The 16,314-nt window shown below is 35.7% G+C and overlaps 1 protein-coding gene and 1 non-coding gene across 3 annotated transcripts in view; both read right to left on the reverse strand.

Annotated features, from left to right (window-relative positions):
• TMTC2 (transmembrane O-mannosyltransferase targeting cadherins 2) overlaps window positions 1-16,314 on the reverse strand; it is a 400,088-nt gene that overhangs the window by 184,098 nt on the left and 199,676 nt on the right. For both annotated transcript variants that reach the window (XM_029955395.1, XM_029955396.1), the window contains exon 4: window positions 2,626-2,740. In XM_029955395.1, coding sequence (XP_029811255.1) covers window positions 2,626-2,740 — 115 coding nt within the window. The remainder of the gene's footprint in view (window positions 1-2,625; window positions 2,741-16,314) is intronic.
• LOC115305772 lies at window positions 6,398-6,544 on the reverse strand. Its single transcript, XR_003914980.1, has one exon. It is a non-coding gene; the product is annotated as a U12 minor spliceosomal RNA (small nuclear RNA).

Consider the following 16,314-nt stretch of genomic DNA (forward strand, 5'->3'; position numbering starts at 1 on the left):
TGGGTGGCTGAGTCAGTTAAGCATCCTACTCTTGTTTTCGGCTCAGGTCATGATCTCACAGTTTGTGAGATCAAGTCTTGCATCAGGCTCTGTGCTGACATTGTGGAGCCTGCTTGGGATTCTCTTTTCCCCATCTCTCTGCCCTCCCCCACTTGTGCAACTGCACACAGGCTTGCTCGCGCTCTCTCTCTCTCTCTCTCAAAATAAATAAATTTTAAAAATTTAATGAAGTGAAAATAAATCAATGAAGAATTCACCTCTTTTGAAATATAATAATTTGGTAACAGAATTCTACCAAACATATGGGTTATATAATTCAAGATGTTAATAGCATTCATAACATTTCTTATGGAATTTAAGCCTCTCTGTTTGACCTAACAGTTAAGTATAGTTTAAAAACCCTGCCATATTAATGAAAATATTTTGGAAGTATATATGGCATTTATGCTACATTTCATTTATAAATAAGGGGGAAAAACTTATCTTGTTAATAATCACTTTTCCAGCAAGGATTTTTAATTTGGATTTGGGGAGGTCTATTCATTCTGTAATAGTTCAAGTATACAACCACAGAGGAAGTTTTAAGGTGCAGGTTTTAAATTACATTTAAAGTGTATTTGTCTAATTGAATAAATTTCTCTTCTCAGCAAAGAGTAAGCCTAGATAGATACATTTCCTTCTTCTTTCAAGCCATGCCAGATAACACCAGGAGGTAGGTAACCTTAAACTACTGGCTGTAGGTTCTTTAAGAAAGAGAAAAACAAGCCTGGTGAAGAGGTTTTGGTTGGTCAGCTTACTCTGTCCTCTGAAAAACTGTGAGGAATGGGCACCAGAAGAAAATTGGCATCCCATATTACAAGACAAGGGGTCCCTTTGACAAAGTTACTGCCAGATGCAAAAACAACAACAAAAGAACGATTTATATACATTTATCAAACTGAAAAGGTTCTTTTTCATGAAATAAAAATACTACTAGTCAGTAATAAAATAACATGACATAATTTAGATGAGACAGACATGGGAAAAGTCTTTGTAGGTATATCTATAAAGTAGGTATACTCGTTCGAGTAAAAAAAAAAAAGAGAGAGATTGAAACATTTATTTCAGGAAAAATTATGGTAATGTACATGGTGAAGCAAAAAACAGCAGAAAGGGAGTGTCAGGGATAATACAAACTGGAGAGGGTATGCCTCATCTGACTGCATTCCAGGTGAAAAAAAAAAATTAAACACTACGCAAGTCAACACAAGACATGTGCTGAGCTAATTTAGACATTAGGCCAGGAGACTGAGATCCTGGTGTTAAAGTCTAGGGGTTTGAATGCAAGGTAAATGTAAAAACAGGAAGTTAAACCGAGCTCACCTTGTCGGCTTTTTCTTAAAAATCTAGATTTTTTTGGTTTACTTTTAATCATTTTCTATTTTTTCTCTCTGTTCATTAAGATTTATCTATAGCCGGAATATAAACACATATTAAAAATTAAGCTAAGTTAGTTTGATACGATCAGTATTACGTAATAGTCATTAAAGATCAGCAGTAGACATCTTACTATGTCTGGGCCCTTTGTACAGTGACTTGGTTCTCCTCCAAACCATTCTAACTATGGAGGCCCTGCCAAAGGAGGTTTCTTACTGCCCCTGCCACTCTGTCCCATGGTCCTCTCAAGAGAGGACATACGACCCCAGAAGGGTCATTCAAAGATCTTTTCCCAGGATTAACAGACACCAAGCCAACCCCTTCTGAGATTGAAAAGGGTCATGATGTTATATAAATAAAGGTGTACAAGTCATCTTTCCAATTGATAAAGAATCCCACAGAACGGGAGTGAACTCAGAAGGAACTGCATACAGAAAATGGAGACAAATTCTGAAATGGAAACTACCTGGATCTAATTGTGCCTATATTTAATCAACTCCAGAAACGTTCAATTATAGGAATTAAGAGATTCTCTTTTGTGTTTAAGCAACCTTGGACCACGTTTCTATTACTTGAAAATAAAAAAGTGTCATAAATGTAAGAGACAAAGAAGATATTTGCGTTTTGCATGTATCCATTAATATCTTACTGTATCCTCTTTCTCCAGTCAAAAAACAGCAAAATCTTCCCAAGCGATTTTTCTAACCTGACACACACAGATACTCTAAACTTTATTACCAGGACCTATGCAGGGGAAGGGCTGTTAAGCCACATTATCTTATTTGAAAACCTCCCAGATTTATTATATGTTCTCTATATACTTTGACACAAACAATTCTTTGATAATAATGAAAATATTGATTATATGAAGTATCCTATATAGTGACCTTATTTTCTGATTCCAGTTAAGTATTAATGGAACAAACTTAATAAAAAAAACCTAAAGCATTTAACCAATTTTTATGTTATATGGCATGGTAGTTCAAAACACTTCAATCATACTACATCAATCGACATGCATATCAATGCATAGACCCAAGGCAAAGAAATCACAAATACTAACCACCTACTAGTCTCACAGGCATGATTAATGAAAAGACGATTTCAGAGAAACAGCTATCATCATTTCCATTTCCAACAGTTAAATCAACAGTCTCTCACCACAGGTTTCAAAGATGAACCAAATCAGAGAAAGTAATGCATACTCACAAATTATAAAGCATGTCAGCCATGTTGCTACGGTAGTACAAAGCATTTCTATAGGCGCTTTCAGCTTCAGAAATTTTGCTCTGACTCTTCAGAACATTTCCAAGGTTACCCCATGCTGCCAAGAAGAGAAAGAAGTATTCAGACTGAGCGTCAATCCAATTATACATGACATAATATCAGGGCGTCAGGAAGTACCACTGGGAGAGAAAACCTTCGTGAAACATTTTTAAGAAGGAAAATTTATTTCCTTTATACTCTGACATTTCATCAAGCCATGAGATTAAATATAATCAAAGTCTTAAAAAAATTAAAGTAATTATTATGTCTCAAAGCTGATATACATATGCAGTTCATCATAAGGCCAAGAACAATGTTATCTTAAGATCACCTACAAAGACTTCATGCTCTTTCAAATTTCAGTAGGGGTCCGCAAGGCCTGAAATTATTGTAAACTTACTGAACCAGAACTGTAAGAAATCATCATAAAATAAATAAAGATTTCATTCAAGTATGATAAAACTGAAAAATGACATAAAAGAACAGCATAGAAAGCAAGATAACTAAGATCAAAACCTATGAAGAGGCCTAATAATCATCAGAAACACTGTACTTCTCAAAACAGTTAAATATATATGGTTTATTCAGATATAATGTTCTTTCATATGCTCCTTGCTAATACACTTATTTGTAGGAAAACCAGTGTCTCAGTATTTTTACACATAATGTTTTAAAATAAATCTGTATTTCGGGGGACCTGGTTTGTTCAGTTGGTTAGGCCTCTGGCTTATGGTTTCAGCTAAGGTCATGATCTCAAGGTTTCGTGAGTATAAGCCTCACATCAGTCTCTGTGCGGCCAGCACGGAGCCCTGCTTGGGATTCTCTCTGTCCCTCTATCTGCCTCTCTCCTGGTCATGTTGTCTGTCTCTCTCAAAATAAATAAATAAACTTAAAAAAATAAAAATAAAAAACTCTGTGTCTTCTAGAGGCTCTTTCTTTTTCATCCCAAGTAATGATTTCTCAACATTCAAAAGACCAAGGCTACACCACCACCAACTGTGCTACATAGCTCTCAAGCAGACTTAGTGCTTGATGCTTCTGTTGTCTTTCTTCTTTACCAAAAGGAGAAGAGGTGTTGAGTCCTGAAACCAGAGTCCTTCCCAGACAGAAGATGTGGACAAGAAGGCTTATGTGTGTCAAGATATATTTATTTGCATAATTTCTGACTATATCTGAAGAACATAAGGGGTTTGGCGGTATCAATTTCTAATGAATAAAAAAGTGTAGAATCTATCAGTAATGAAGTTGCCCATGTGCCTTGCTAAGTTAAGACTGTGCCTTAATTTACTCATCTATAAAACAGGAATAATAATTAGTATTCCATGGGTCCTGTGATAAGGATTAAAGATGTTAAGACATGTGGCAAACGTTTAACAAATATTTGCTATTATCATTAATATTATTGTGATTGGTGCTTTTTGCAATTTACAATGTCAAGCATTGCTTATAGAAACAATATCAAATATAATACACTACATGCCATTATGTTATCTCCAGAGAATAATAATCTTCTATATTTGGAAAGTCATATAACGTCTTTTTCCTCCGATGGAAAACGGAGGGCAAGCACTGAGCTTACAATTATTCATCACTTACTAATGTCACATCCCACACCACACCCTTGAAAAGTATCATCTCCCCGAGCTCTCAACAAAGTCCAGTACATAAATACTGCATCTACTCGTGAGTGAGGAAACAGACCCAGAGACACCAAAGAACTTGCAAAGTTAATACAAAAGTATGAGAGCAGGAATCCCAATCCAAGGCTGGTGGCTTCCAAATTTTTTCCACCATCTAAGATTTTCATACCATGTTTCTTCTGTCACTGCAAACCAGCTTTCACACTCTACCAATCAGACTCTGGCCTTATAAATCCATGGAAAACTGAATCCTTAAGTTGAAAGATAGAACTTAGTTTTAAAATATTGTCGAATTAGTTTATAATATTGACAAATTCCAATACTAAGTTCAGTAACAGGAAATATAAAGTAGTAGGAAAAGCATATAGTAAAGTAAGTTATAATTATCTTCAAACTTAATAGGTATAATATCACATGTATTTTATATCCAGTCTTGCTTCCCCTACAATCACCATTAGCAAATTAATAAAGTATGGCTTTATGGAAACTTCTAACAGCCAGGTTGTTTTCAACCCACTTCACTTCTCCCAAAGTTCTGCTTTGATTGTGGCATTAGCAAATGAAAGTATATTTATACTGGAATCACTACACAGAAACGCCTTGAAGTATTAATTTAAGCAGCAGGAAAACACTATTACAATACTATCTCACCCAACTCATACTCTTTGAACACAGAGGCTGGGGGGAAAACAAGACCAATAGCAAAGAATTGCTTTAAATATTTTAAGACATATTTCCAGACAAACAAATTGTCACTTTTTTTTCAGGAACTTACATCTCAATTAAATAATAACCTAACAAGAGTCTCTCTTTTTAATAGTCAACAAGCATATAGTTATGCTTAGAATATGTTTACTGAGTTGGTTATTCATTTATTCATTCATGAATGTATCTAATTATTAAACAGGTATTTGCTAGCACCTAGTCAGTGCTGGGAACTTTATTAGGGGCTGGGCACACAGACACGTACACACATGTAAGCCCTCACCCACGTGGAGCTTACATCTGAAGCGGAATGTGAAAAGGAGTGAGAATAAATGAGTTAACTTCCCATAATGATAAGTGTTACAAACAAAATGAAACAAAGCAAGGTGGAGTGAATGAGGCCAATCTATACACGGAGATCTTAGAAGTTGGGAAATGGCTATGACATCTAAGGACTAAAGGATAAGGCGCTCCGCCTTACAAAGATTGGTGAAGCCAGGTAAGGGGAACAGTAAAAGCAAAGGATCTAAGGTGGCTTCCACGGGGCCAGGCCGCAAAGGAGACGGTGATTTCAAAGTAAGAATACAACTCAGAATTAAAAATTATTGGCAAGGTTATTTGTGGCAAAGCCACAATGTGACACCACGTTTCTTCGTTCTTGTCCAGATAGGAGCCTCTCACATCTTTATGACTCAGTCACTGCCCTAGGTGCCTGGGACAAGAAAAAGAAAATACCCAAATGAAGCATATATTTTTAAAACAATTTTACGTACTTACGGAATAAAGAGGAAGGAAGGAAAAAAAGGCAGGAGAAAGGAGGACAGACTTTGATGTCCTGAACGCATCAGACTGTCACCACCAGGCTGTTTTTTTCTACTGAACATTACACATTCTTACAGAACACTAACTTGAGACAAGGTTACTTTGAATCCATGATAAATGAGATAAAGCAAGATTACTTCATAATTTTACTCAACACAAAAAAGAAAAAAGCCACCGCACAATCTGCAAAACACCAAAAACATCCCCCTCTCTTCCTAAATGAATGGCTTCTTTACCCAGTCACAGAACTGTTCCAGGATTCAATCTAGAGAACACGCCACTTCTTTAGAACTCCTCCCAAATCACCCAACCAAAGTTCAAATCCTATGATACAACCTCAGGATGCCCATGGTGTCGTGTTCTCTCAGTACAAATAGTAATTAAGCCAAATTCTTTACTATCAGTGTATTCCTGATGGTCTTAGGCTGAAAGGCATCATACTCAAATATGAAAACAATTCCTTTTCAAAATCTACCCACCCCCCTTTTCTCCCCTCAAGCTCATTTACAGTCTGCAGACCAGTCTACTCTTTCAGTATGAAAGAAAAACAGGCAGACCACCACTCCTAGGCTTCCTGCAAAGTGGGCAGGTTACCTTAGGGCAAACTACCAGCTCAAAATTTCATCTCACATTAACAGTAAGCGTTCAGGTGTCACCCCAAATCATTATTTTCCTTACTTTTAAATTTAAGGCACCAAAATCTCTTTTTTCTTAGATAATTGTTCTTCAGTACTGTATTTACCAAAATATACTTATTTTTAAATAAGAGCTGCCAAAACTAAGATTGCTGCATACCTTTTTTTTTTGGTGTGAAAACTACTGTCACTCTTTCCACACATTCAAATTTAAATGTGATTGATTCTTGCATCAATGCTACAAAAACTCAATGCTAACATAAAGTAAAGATCACTTCTAAAAATATAAAACTATCCTATAGAATATGACCTAAAATTTAAAAATCCCATTGGAAGTCAATTCTTTTCACAAAAGCTATTCATTTTTCATATTTCAATGACAAAAAGTCATTTAGGATATAACTATCCTAAAGACTTAAACAGTATAGCCATTTTCTTTTACTTAAATTTGACCGTATCAACCAAGTCAACTTTTTTTTTCAATCAAATCTTAAATATAGCTAATCTGAGTAATTGAAATTTTCCAAACCAAAACTTGAAAAGTATGGAGAAATATTCCAAGGCTCATGGATAAGACAATTTAACACTATTAATATAAAAATTATTTAAAATTAGTTCTCCCAACATTAATCTATAATAAATTCTATGTAACTTCAATCAATATTTTGCATTGTTTATTAGTAAACTCAGAAAATATATTCTAACCACAATCTAAGAGAAATATAAAACTTGATTTGTATACCATTGTTGTCATATGCAAAGGTAAATTTCAGATAGCTTTAAAAGTTATACGTGAAAAGATAAAGTTAATAAGAATATGTAGGAGAATATCTTGTGGAAGGAAAAGAGACTTCTTAAAAAGACCCTCCAATATAACTCAAAAAGTTTAAAAAAATAATGAATTTGAGTACATCAAAATTAAGGACTTCTAATTATTGAGGGATAACAGGTACAAAGTTAAACATGCATTAATACATTAGGAGAAGATATTTCAAACATCTAAAGAAGGGACTGTACTTAGAAGAAAAAACTCCTCACAAAGCAACCAGAATAAGATAATAAATCCAACAGAGACAAAAAAAAAGGGGGGGGGGGGCAAGGGATGTGAACATAAACTGAAAGAAAATAAGTAAATTAAAGCATTTTAACTAATATTCTAATTCCTTAGCAATCCAGAGAAACATAAATTATAACAATGAGATTTGAGATTGGTAGTATTTAGAAAACTAGATAAAACCAAGTATCAGTGGAGTTGCGGGAGGAGGCCCAGTGTACCACTGGTAGCAGGGTAAACCTCAGACAGCCATTCTGTTGGGTCATTTGACAGAACTCAGTCAAATCTACAAAATTCACTAAATCCGAGATGAGCCCTAACCAGTAATCCCATAACCTGAGGTATTTTTATCTAAGAGAACATGTAGAAGACTGTTTAATGCAAGTCTTTTAGTGTTGGCTGCTAGTGGGAAGCAACCATTATGGGAGTACCATGTGGGAAATAAACTTTAGGTATTACTATGCACAAGTGAGAACCAACAAATTCCATATAAACACTGACACATGAATGGACCTTAGAAAGCCAACAATGAATCAAAATTTCAGATGCATTCTGTGTCACACTGGCTACCAATATTAAAAATTCATTGTACCCAAAATATCACTACACATTTTGCAAATACCTATTACAAATCTAAGTATTACAAATCTAAGGCTGAAAATCAAGTTGTTAGAGCAGTTTTCTATGGTGCAAAGGGAAGACGAAGTTAGGAACAGAGTTACTGGGAATAAACACATGAATAAAAGAGAAGAAACCTGCTCGGATTATCCTGGCGATGATCAAAATGGCCATGACCCTCGGAACATAATTAATCTAACTGTCTGCAACTGGGTTTGGGAGGAAAGGGACACAGGGGAAACGGAAGTGGGAGAAGGAAAGGAAAGAGAGAAGAAAAATTAAGGTCACATTCCACATTCTTTTAAAAGAGAGACGGGGTTATCCTATATCCTACTTAAGGAATAAAGAGTTTTAACATTCACTAAACTTTTTCTTGTAATAAGACAATCAGAAACAGATGTTTGGGATTATCTTCAAATTTTCACTTGGTAATTACACTTCGGCCCAACAGAACTAAAAGATCTTATATTTCCATTAATATTTAATGTCACTTACATTTTTTTTTTTTACATTTTTCGGTCCATACATCTTAGCAACGCATTCATTTCATAAATGTACTTTTGTTAAGTGCAGTTTATTGAAATAAAATCTCTGAAATGCTTCCAAGAAATTATAATGAAGCCTAAAAAAATAATCATTATTTTTAAAGTCCATATTTTAATACACAGGGTACACACATGAATCCAATTCACACTCTGAACTGGAGATAATATAATAAAGCTCTTATTTGAAGTTCAAAAAATGTTAATCAGTTTTTTCTAAAATCTCAATGTAGTTTTTAAAAGTTTTTCCCAATAGCTTCTCAAAATATTCAGAGTATTCATCTTATTTTTGTTGTTTTACAAAATGAATATTGTAAGAGGCTGCTGTGATTTGAGGGAACTGCTCCCGTCTCATGGCCTTGCCCTGTAGCTCTCTGAGCAGAGGAAAGAGAGGAGAGGAGGTGGAGAAGAAATTTTAAAATAGATTATGATAATAAAGATAATAAGAGTGCTTTCATTTATTTAAAGCTTACTATATGTTTTGACAGTGTCCAGAACTTAACCTAATAAAAACCTTTGAGGTAAACCACTACACCCATTTCATTGATGAGAAAACAGAGTTTAACTCCCTAAGTAGAAAAACATACTGACAAGGAAGATCCGTATCTGTTTCCATGCATCAGAATCTATGTAGAGGTAAAGCTATCTTACTCTCTCAATATTGAGTTTGAATGTAAAGTAGAATAGCATATTATAATATTCAATATTTTTACATATTTGATGGTCTGGAGTATAATATGAAAACAAAATAAATTATTCAAATGAACCATCCCCTTAGAACTGCTAGGGGCAAAAAAGAAAAAAAAAAAGAAACCCTCCAGAAACAACAAAATAAAGCTATCCTGTACCCATATTTCATAATGTGTTTTCCATGCCACAAAAAAATTAATGCCAAACAATATATTAAGTGTTTTACATTTCTTTGGGAATGTAATTTAAAATGCCACATTTTCCAGTTAACTTATTGGAAATAGAACACACTGTGTAAACAAAAGGTTGTTGCTCAAAGATGCTGGGGACTCGGGTGCATTTATCAAGATCTTGTAAGTGCCCTGAAGATGCCTTGCACGGAAGAGACATTCAGAAAGCATTGTTTAACAAGCACATGATTTATTTCCTCAGACTAAGCACACAATGATTACATGAAGGGAAAGCAAGCAGCTACTTCTCGGTATCACAGAATAAGCTTCAGAAAATCTAATCTATGAAGTTATCTTGTTTTTGAAAAGAAAACAAAATTCTACGGCTAAAATATCAGGAAGTGAAGTAGTTGGAATAACTCTTAACATCTCAAGGGCCCTTCACATTGATATTCAGCTGCATCTAAAAGGTATCCGCTTACGAAGAAACTTGACCTTAATTCACAACGAAAGCTCCTCTTGTACTTAGTTCACAATCTGCCACAGTTTATTTTCTGTTCCTTGAAAGGCAGAAGAACAATTAAATATTCCCATCTTGCTTAAGCTTTTCTAAAGAGAAAATCAAATGTGAGCTCCCTCTAGAAATGCTAAGTGATCTACAGCAATAAATACCTCCATTTTTTTTCAAAGCTATCATTCAAATACATAGTATTTCTAAGTTCACCGTCTAACTTCAAACTTACAACTATTCAATTTCATATCTCTTGACAAATTTCACAAAATCAATGGAGGAAGATTTGAGCAATTTTTCAAGGATATTTTCACTCTATTCTGAAAATCTGAAGACATGTATACAACTTTTATAAAGGTTAAAACAATTTTCTTATAATTTTGGCATACAATGCTCTTCAAAACATTGCTAAGAAGAATGACTCCCTTAATATTATGAATTAATTTAAGCTCTCTACCAGTCAGGTCTATATATGCAATCATGCCTGAGGGTTATCATATCAGCATTTTCAATTCACTGGTGCAGTGAACAGTCAACCAAAATCATTAAGGAAGCTCACTTTTGACTTCTTCCCTCAGCTCTGATTTATTTTTACCTTATAACTTTAGGTCTTTAGATTCTATATCAAAACCTTGAGTTCTATGTAAAGATCTGGCAAAATTGAAACTCTTAACTGCAAAAATAAGGCAATAAATCCTAAATTTTATTTCCTCCAATATGAGTTACTTGTTTGAAATCGGAATATTACCACCAAAAGGGGTAAAAAAGTTGAAATCTTGCCAGTTATCAAAGCCAGAGTAGGTGCAAAATAAAATAAATACAGTAGTGCCTAATGTGTCTGGTAAGAATTATGTCTATTCACCAGATGACAGGGCTGAACTTTGTGTATATATTAATTCTTAATCCACATAATAAAGGAGATGATCATCATTTTATACTAGATGAGGAAACTGAGGCTCAGAGAAGTCCAGTGACCTGCACAATCTAAAAGTTATGTCTGTCTCATGCCAAAGCCCTTGCTATAATCACGATGGAACACTAGGGCTTTAGGTGGATTTTCCAAAATGGTATTACCAAAGATACAATTTAAGTATCATTTTAAGTTATAAAGGTTAATTATGTTAAACTTCCTCACTTTAAAATTTTTTAGTGTTGTTTATTTTTGAGAGACAGAGCATGAGCAAAGGTCAAAGAGAGAGGGAGTCAGAATCTGAAGCAGGCTCCAGGCTCTGAGGTGTCAGCACAGAGCCTTGATGTGGGGCTTGAACTCACAGATCGCTAGATCATGACCTACATGAGCCAAAATCTGACACTTAACTGACTGAGCCACCCAGGTGCCCCAAATTTTCTCACTTTAAAGGACAAGGAGAGGGGGAAGAAAACAGCAGAGGGAGAATTAAAAAGAGCCACCTAACTGCATGGAACTTGGGATAAATGCGAATATGGGCTTGGTTTTTTGTGTTTTTTTGTTTTTGTTTTTTTTAACTCCCTCCTTCCATTAGTAAAGATTATATGGGAGTCAACATTTGTAGCCTGGGCTTTTTAGTAATTATTGATAGTCACTCTAGGGAAATAAAAGCCTTTATAAGACTATAAGAACTTATTTTTCCTATAGTAACTTAACCTTGGATTATTACAAGAAAGAACATATTATTAAGTGGGTAAAAGAAAAATCGTCTAGTTAACATGTAAAGTGAAAAAAGTGGATGTAAAGATTATGATTCATAGGATACCAGAATTCATACTATATACTTTTATGTAATTCTAATTATGGCAATTTCATAATATGCAATTATTTCCTCTTAGTTCTGTATCTTTGATTACTTCAGATGAACCTGAAATTAAATTTATTCCTAAAAAGCAAAAGTATTAAAAACAACATGGTAAAATTTAGTATCCCAATAATAAGTTAACACTACCTTGAAAACATTGTTAGTCACTATAATCTCTATTCTTATACTACAATATCCACGTGTAACATTCAGAGCAGGTTTTTGTGTTTCAACACATTTAGGGTTGTTCTTTAGTATTATAACATCTGTAATCTCTACTCATTCGTGACTTTGATGATGAGCCATCCTCAGATCCATAGCCCAGTTTCTGTACCATTCACGATCTGCGATGCTGGGTCTTCCCTTCTCATTTGCAGTCGGAAGTTTTCCCATGGCCTCTCCATTAAAACAAAACAAAAAATCTGCTCCGTATCCTTTTCTAATGGCAACATGCTCTCTGCAAAGTTTTGGAATAACTTACCCACAGTACTATAATAAAATCATAGTAAATACAACTGCATTTATACTTATAATGTATTTGGAAGCACCTGAACCTTGAGTTTCTCATCAGATCTTAACAGACTTTTTGAACCTATCACACTGCTAACCACAGACAACAAAAATGCTTGGTGAATAGACAATTCGGCACAACACATATAGTGAACCTGTTACATAACAGACTACTGATTCAGTGCAGGCTTTTTAGAAATTCCTCATATCTGGCTGATTTCTCACAAAGGCAGACTGAGACCGTAAAGTTGTTCAATGGGCACCTTTACATTGATTATAAAGAGTGGCTGAGTTGTTTCTGATTTTATGTCAGAAACAGAAATGTCCCAAAGAATCCCTTCCTTCTATCATGGGTGCCACTGTCTGAGTCTGGTTCGAGTCTGAAAGATGAAAAATGCTTAGGAAAGCCAAGAGGTTTTATACAATTATATCAAGAATTCTAAACAACTCCAGGGGGGAGGAAGAGAATCCTTTCATTTATTTACAAATAAATGATCCTTTGTTCTTTCTCTCTTTTTTGATTTTTTAAAATGTTCATTTATTTTTCAGAGAGCACTAGCGAGGGTGGGGCAGAGAGTGAGGAAGACACAGAATCCAAAGCAGGTACCAGGCTCTGAGCTGTCAGCAGAGTCCAAAGGAGGCTCGAACCCAAGAGCCTTGAGATCATGACCTGAGCCAAAGTCAGACGATTAACTAACTGAGCCACCCAGATACCCCTCCTTTGTTCTCTTTAAAATCAAATCTCATAATCTGCTTTATCTCACAGTGAATCCTGTCATCATTGAGAAGGGTCCCTTCTATCAAATGGCCCCTGGTTAATTTCCCACTAAAGGTCACTGAAAGGAATTTTGATGTGGAAATGTAAAACAAAATATCCAAAACCTAAGTTATAGTTGTCTTACCAATTAGATCTGGGTATACTCATGTACATGACTGGAATCTTCCATTTCTTATCAGCAATAGCAAAGCTGAATTGTGGGCCACACCCTGACCTAGGTATGCTGAACATACCCTAGGTGGTACTGCACACTCACTATACAGATCAGCAGCCTGAGGCACAGAGGGGATGCGATAACACTATAGGGATGATGAAAGCAGCTATTTATAGCCTGGGTTAAGATTAGGCCCTACTTACACCTACCCTACTGCAAAATCTGCACTCCTTATCATGCTGTTTTTCTCCTTAAACATTCTGCCTCTCAGTTTCTCATCTGTGCAATAGGTGTAAAAATGCTTGCCCAAGTTAAACTGCAGCATGACTGAGATGATGAAATAAGGTAACATATATATTCTGAAAGGTACATTATTATGGAAAAGGAATGATATTTCATTGTCATCCATTAGAAGCATAACCAACTAGATATACACTTTGGCAGGACATCTCCTCAATTCAGGATCTCTGAGTGCACCATTGCAAATTTCATTGCCAAGAAAATCCAGGCCAACAAAAACAAAACTCAAAGCAATATTAAATACACCTGAAACAAGTTTCAGAGTTTAGCGATATAATGAAAATTCTGAAGTTCACATTTTATCACAAAAAAGATCTGCTAAAATAAAAACATAGTACATCTCAAAGATAGTATATTAGGACACTATTTTATACCTTACATTAACCTCTCTACATTAATTTTTGACAGTCACTTTCATCAACTCAGCGGCTAGTACTGAACATTGCAAAAGTAGAGTTAATACTAGAGAAGAGGGGATTTAAAAACATAATCAGTAAAAATACAAATTCCAATAACACATGAGTAAAACATATTTATGCAGGCTAATGAGAAAAAAAGAACAATCATCTACTGTGTAACTATGAAATTTCTAAAAACACTAATTACTTTTGATATATGCACTAATCTTGGGCAACTATCATTTTAAAGTATTTTCCTATACTTTCAGCTGACTATAACAACAGAAAAAGAGAGAGGTTAATTCTTTGCCTTTTTTCTGTTACAGTTCATGAGATAAAGGTTCTTAAAAAAGGCTTTGCAGCAAATACTTGAGACATTTTTGGATCACCTGAAAAACATGATATTGAAAAGAAGAATGCTATTCTTGTTTAACAGACTTCAATATACAATCCAGAACACTGTACTTCCAAACAGTGAAAGGAAGCTACTACACACAGGGTAAAATAAATAGGAAGAATCGGAAGGCTCAATGCACTAAAATGACGTTCTCACATCAACTGAGCCCTAGAAGAAAGAGAAGGGCTAGTTTACTCTCCGGAAGCTCCAATCTTACCCAGCTGGCACCAATCACACAGGGGATTTTCAGAGGCCATTACAGGATCTTTTGCAACAAACACATCCACTGGGCACGTGAGTGACTACGAACCCTACCACCTACAAGTGAGGATTAGATTATGTGGTTTTAGGGACATAAATCTGTATTATTTTATCCATGAGTCCTAAGTAATATTGACATGCAGACTATTTACTTGTCAAGTTGATTACAATCCATAGAGAAGCTGTATTTTTTTTATTTTAATTTTTTTAAGTTTATTTATTTTGAGAGAGAGGGAGAAAAAGCACGCGTGTACACAAGCGGGGGAGGAGTCGAGAGAAGGAGAGAAAGAATCCCAAGCAGGATCTGCGCCATGGAGGGATCCAACTCATGACCTGTGAGATCATGACCTGAGCTGAGATCCAGAGCCGTACGCTTAACTGATTGAGCCAAACCAACCCTCCGAGAGGCTGTATTTTCCTATCAAATAATCAGGATTAAGGTTGGGATACACTTCGTTAAGTCCAACCTTTTAACTTAAAATCTCAAAAGTAAGTATCTACTTTAGGTTCAATCTGGAAATAAGAACCAGCAGCCACAACTGCAGAATGGTAGGCCTGGAGCAAAGCACCACATAACCTCTTGCTTCTAGAATCACATCACATCACAAAGAGGCATGGGATAGGAAGGACTTTAGGGATGGTATCACCTCCTCTCAAAAATGATCTCAAATTCATTATCCTAACGTGTAACAGGAAAAGAGATTTTAAAATCCTGTATCATTGTTTCCAAATAATAGAGTTTCAAAATTAGCTTCAAATGTGTCATTTATTTTTTTTTTTAATGTTTAAATTTGAGAGAGAGGGAGGCATAGAGAGAGAGGGAGAGGAAGGGCATGCACACACAAGCAGCAAAGTGGCAGAGAAAGAGAGAGGGAGACAGAGAATCCAAGCTGTCAGCACAGTGCCCGACACGGGGCTAGAACCCACAAACTGTGAGATCATGACTTGAGCCTAAGTCGAAAGCTTAATTGATTGAGCCACTCAGGAGCCCCTCAAATATATCATTTAGACTGAAGGTAAGAAAAATGCAGAATACAAAGATCTGCACAATATCATTAATTAATATGCTCATGTTTACGTTACAGAAGCCCAGAAACTCACTCTTTTTTAAAACTGTTTGTCCACACTGAGATACCACGTCACGCCAGTCAGAGTGGCTAAAATGAACAAATCAAGAGACTATAGATGCCAGCAAGGGTGTGGAGACACAGGCACCCTCCTACACTGTTGGTGGGAATGTAAATTGGTGCAGCCGCAATGGAAAACAGGGTGGAGGTTCCTCAAAAAACTATCCATAGAACTCCCTTATGACCCAGCAATAGCACTGCTAGGAATTTACCCAAGGGATACAGGAGTGCTGATGCACAGGGGCACATGTACCCCAATGTTCATAGTAGCACTGTCAACAATAGCCAAAACATGGAAAGAGCCTAAATGTCTATCACCTGATGAATGGATCAAGAAGATGTGGTATATATACACAAAGGAGTACTACATGGCAATGAGAGGGAATGACATATGGCCATTTGTAGGAAAGTGGATGGACCTTGAGGGTGTCATGCTGAGTGAAATAAGTCAGGCAGAGAAGGACAGATACCATATGTTTGCACTCATAGGTCTAACAGGAGAACAGGTAAAACCTAATGGAGGACCAGGGGGAGGGAAAGAGGGAAAG

This window comes from Suricata suricatta, chromosome 10 (genome assembly GCF_006229205.1).
Source record: "Suricata suricatta isolate VVHF042 chromosome 10, meerkat_22Aug2017_6uvM2_HiC, whole genome shotgun sequence".
In the NCBI taxonomy this organism is placed as follows: domain Eukaryota; kingdom Metazoa; phylum Chordata; class Mammalia; order Carnivora; family Herpestidae; genus Suricata; species Suricata suricatta.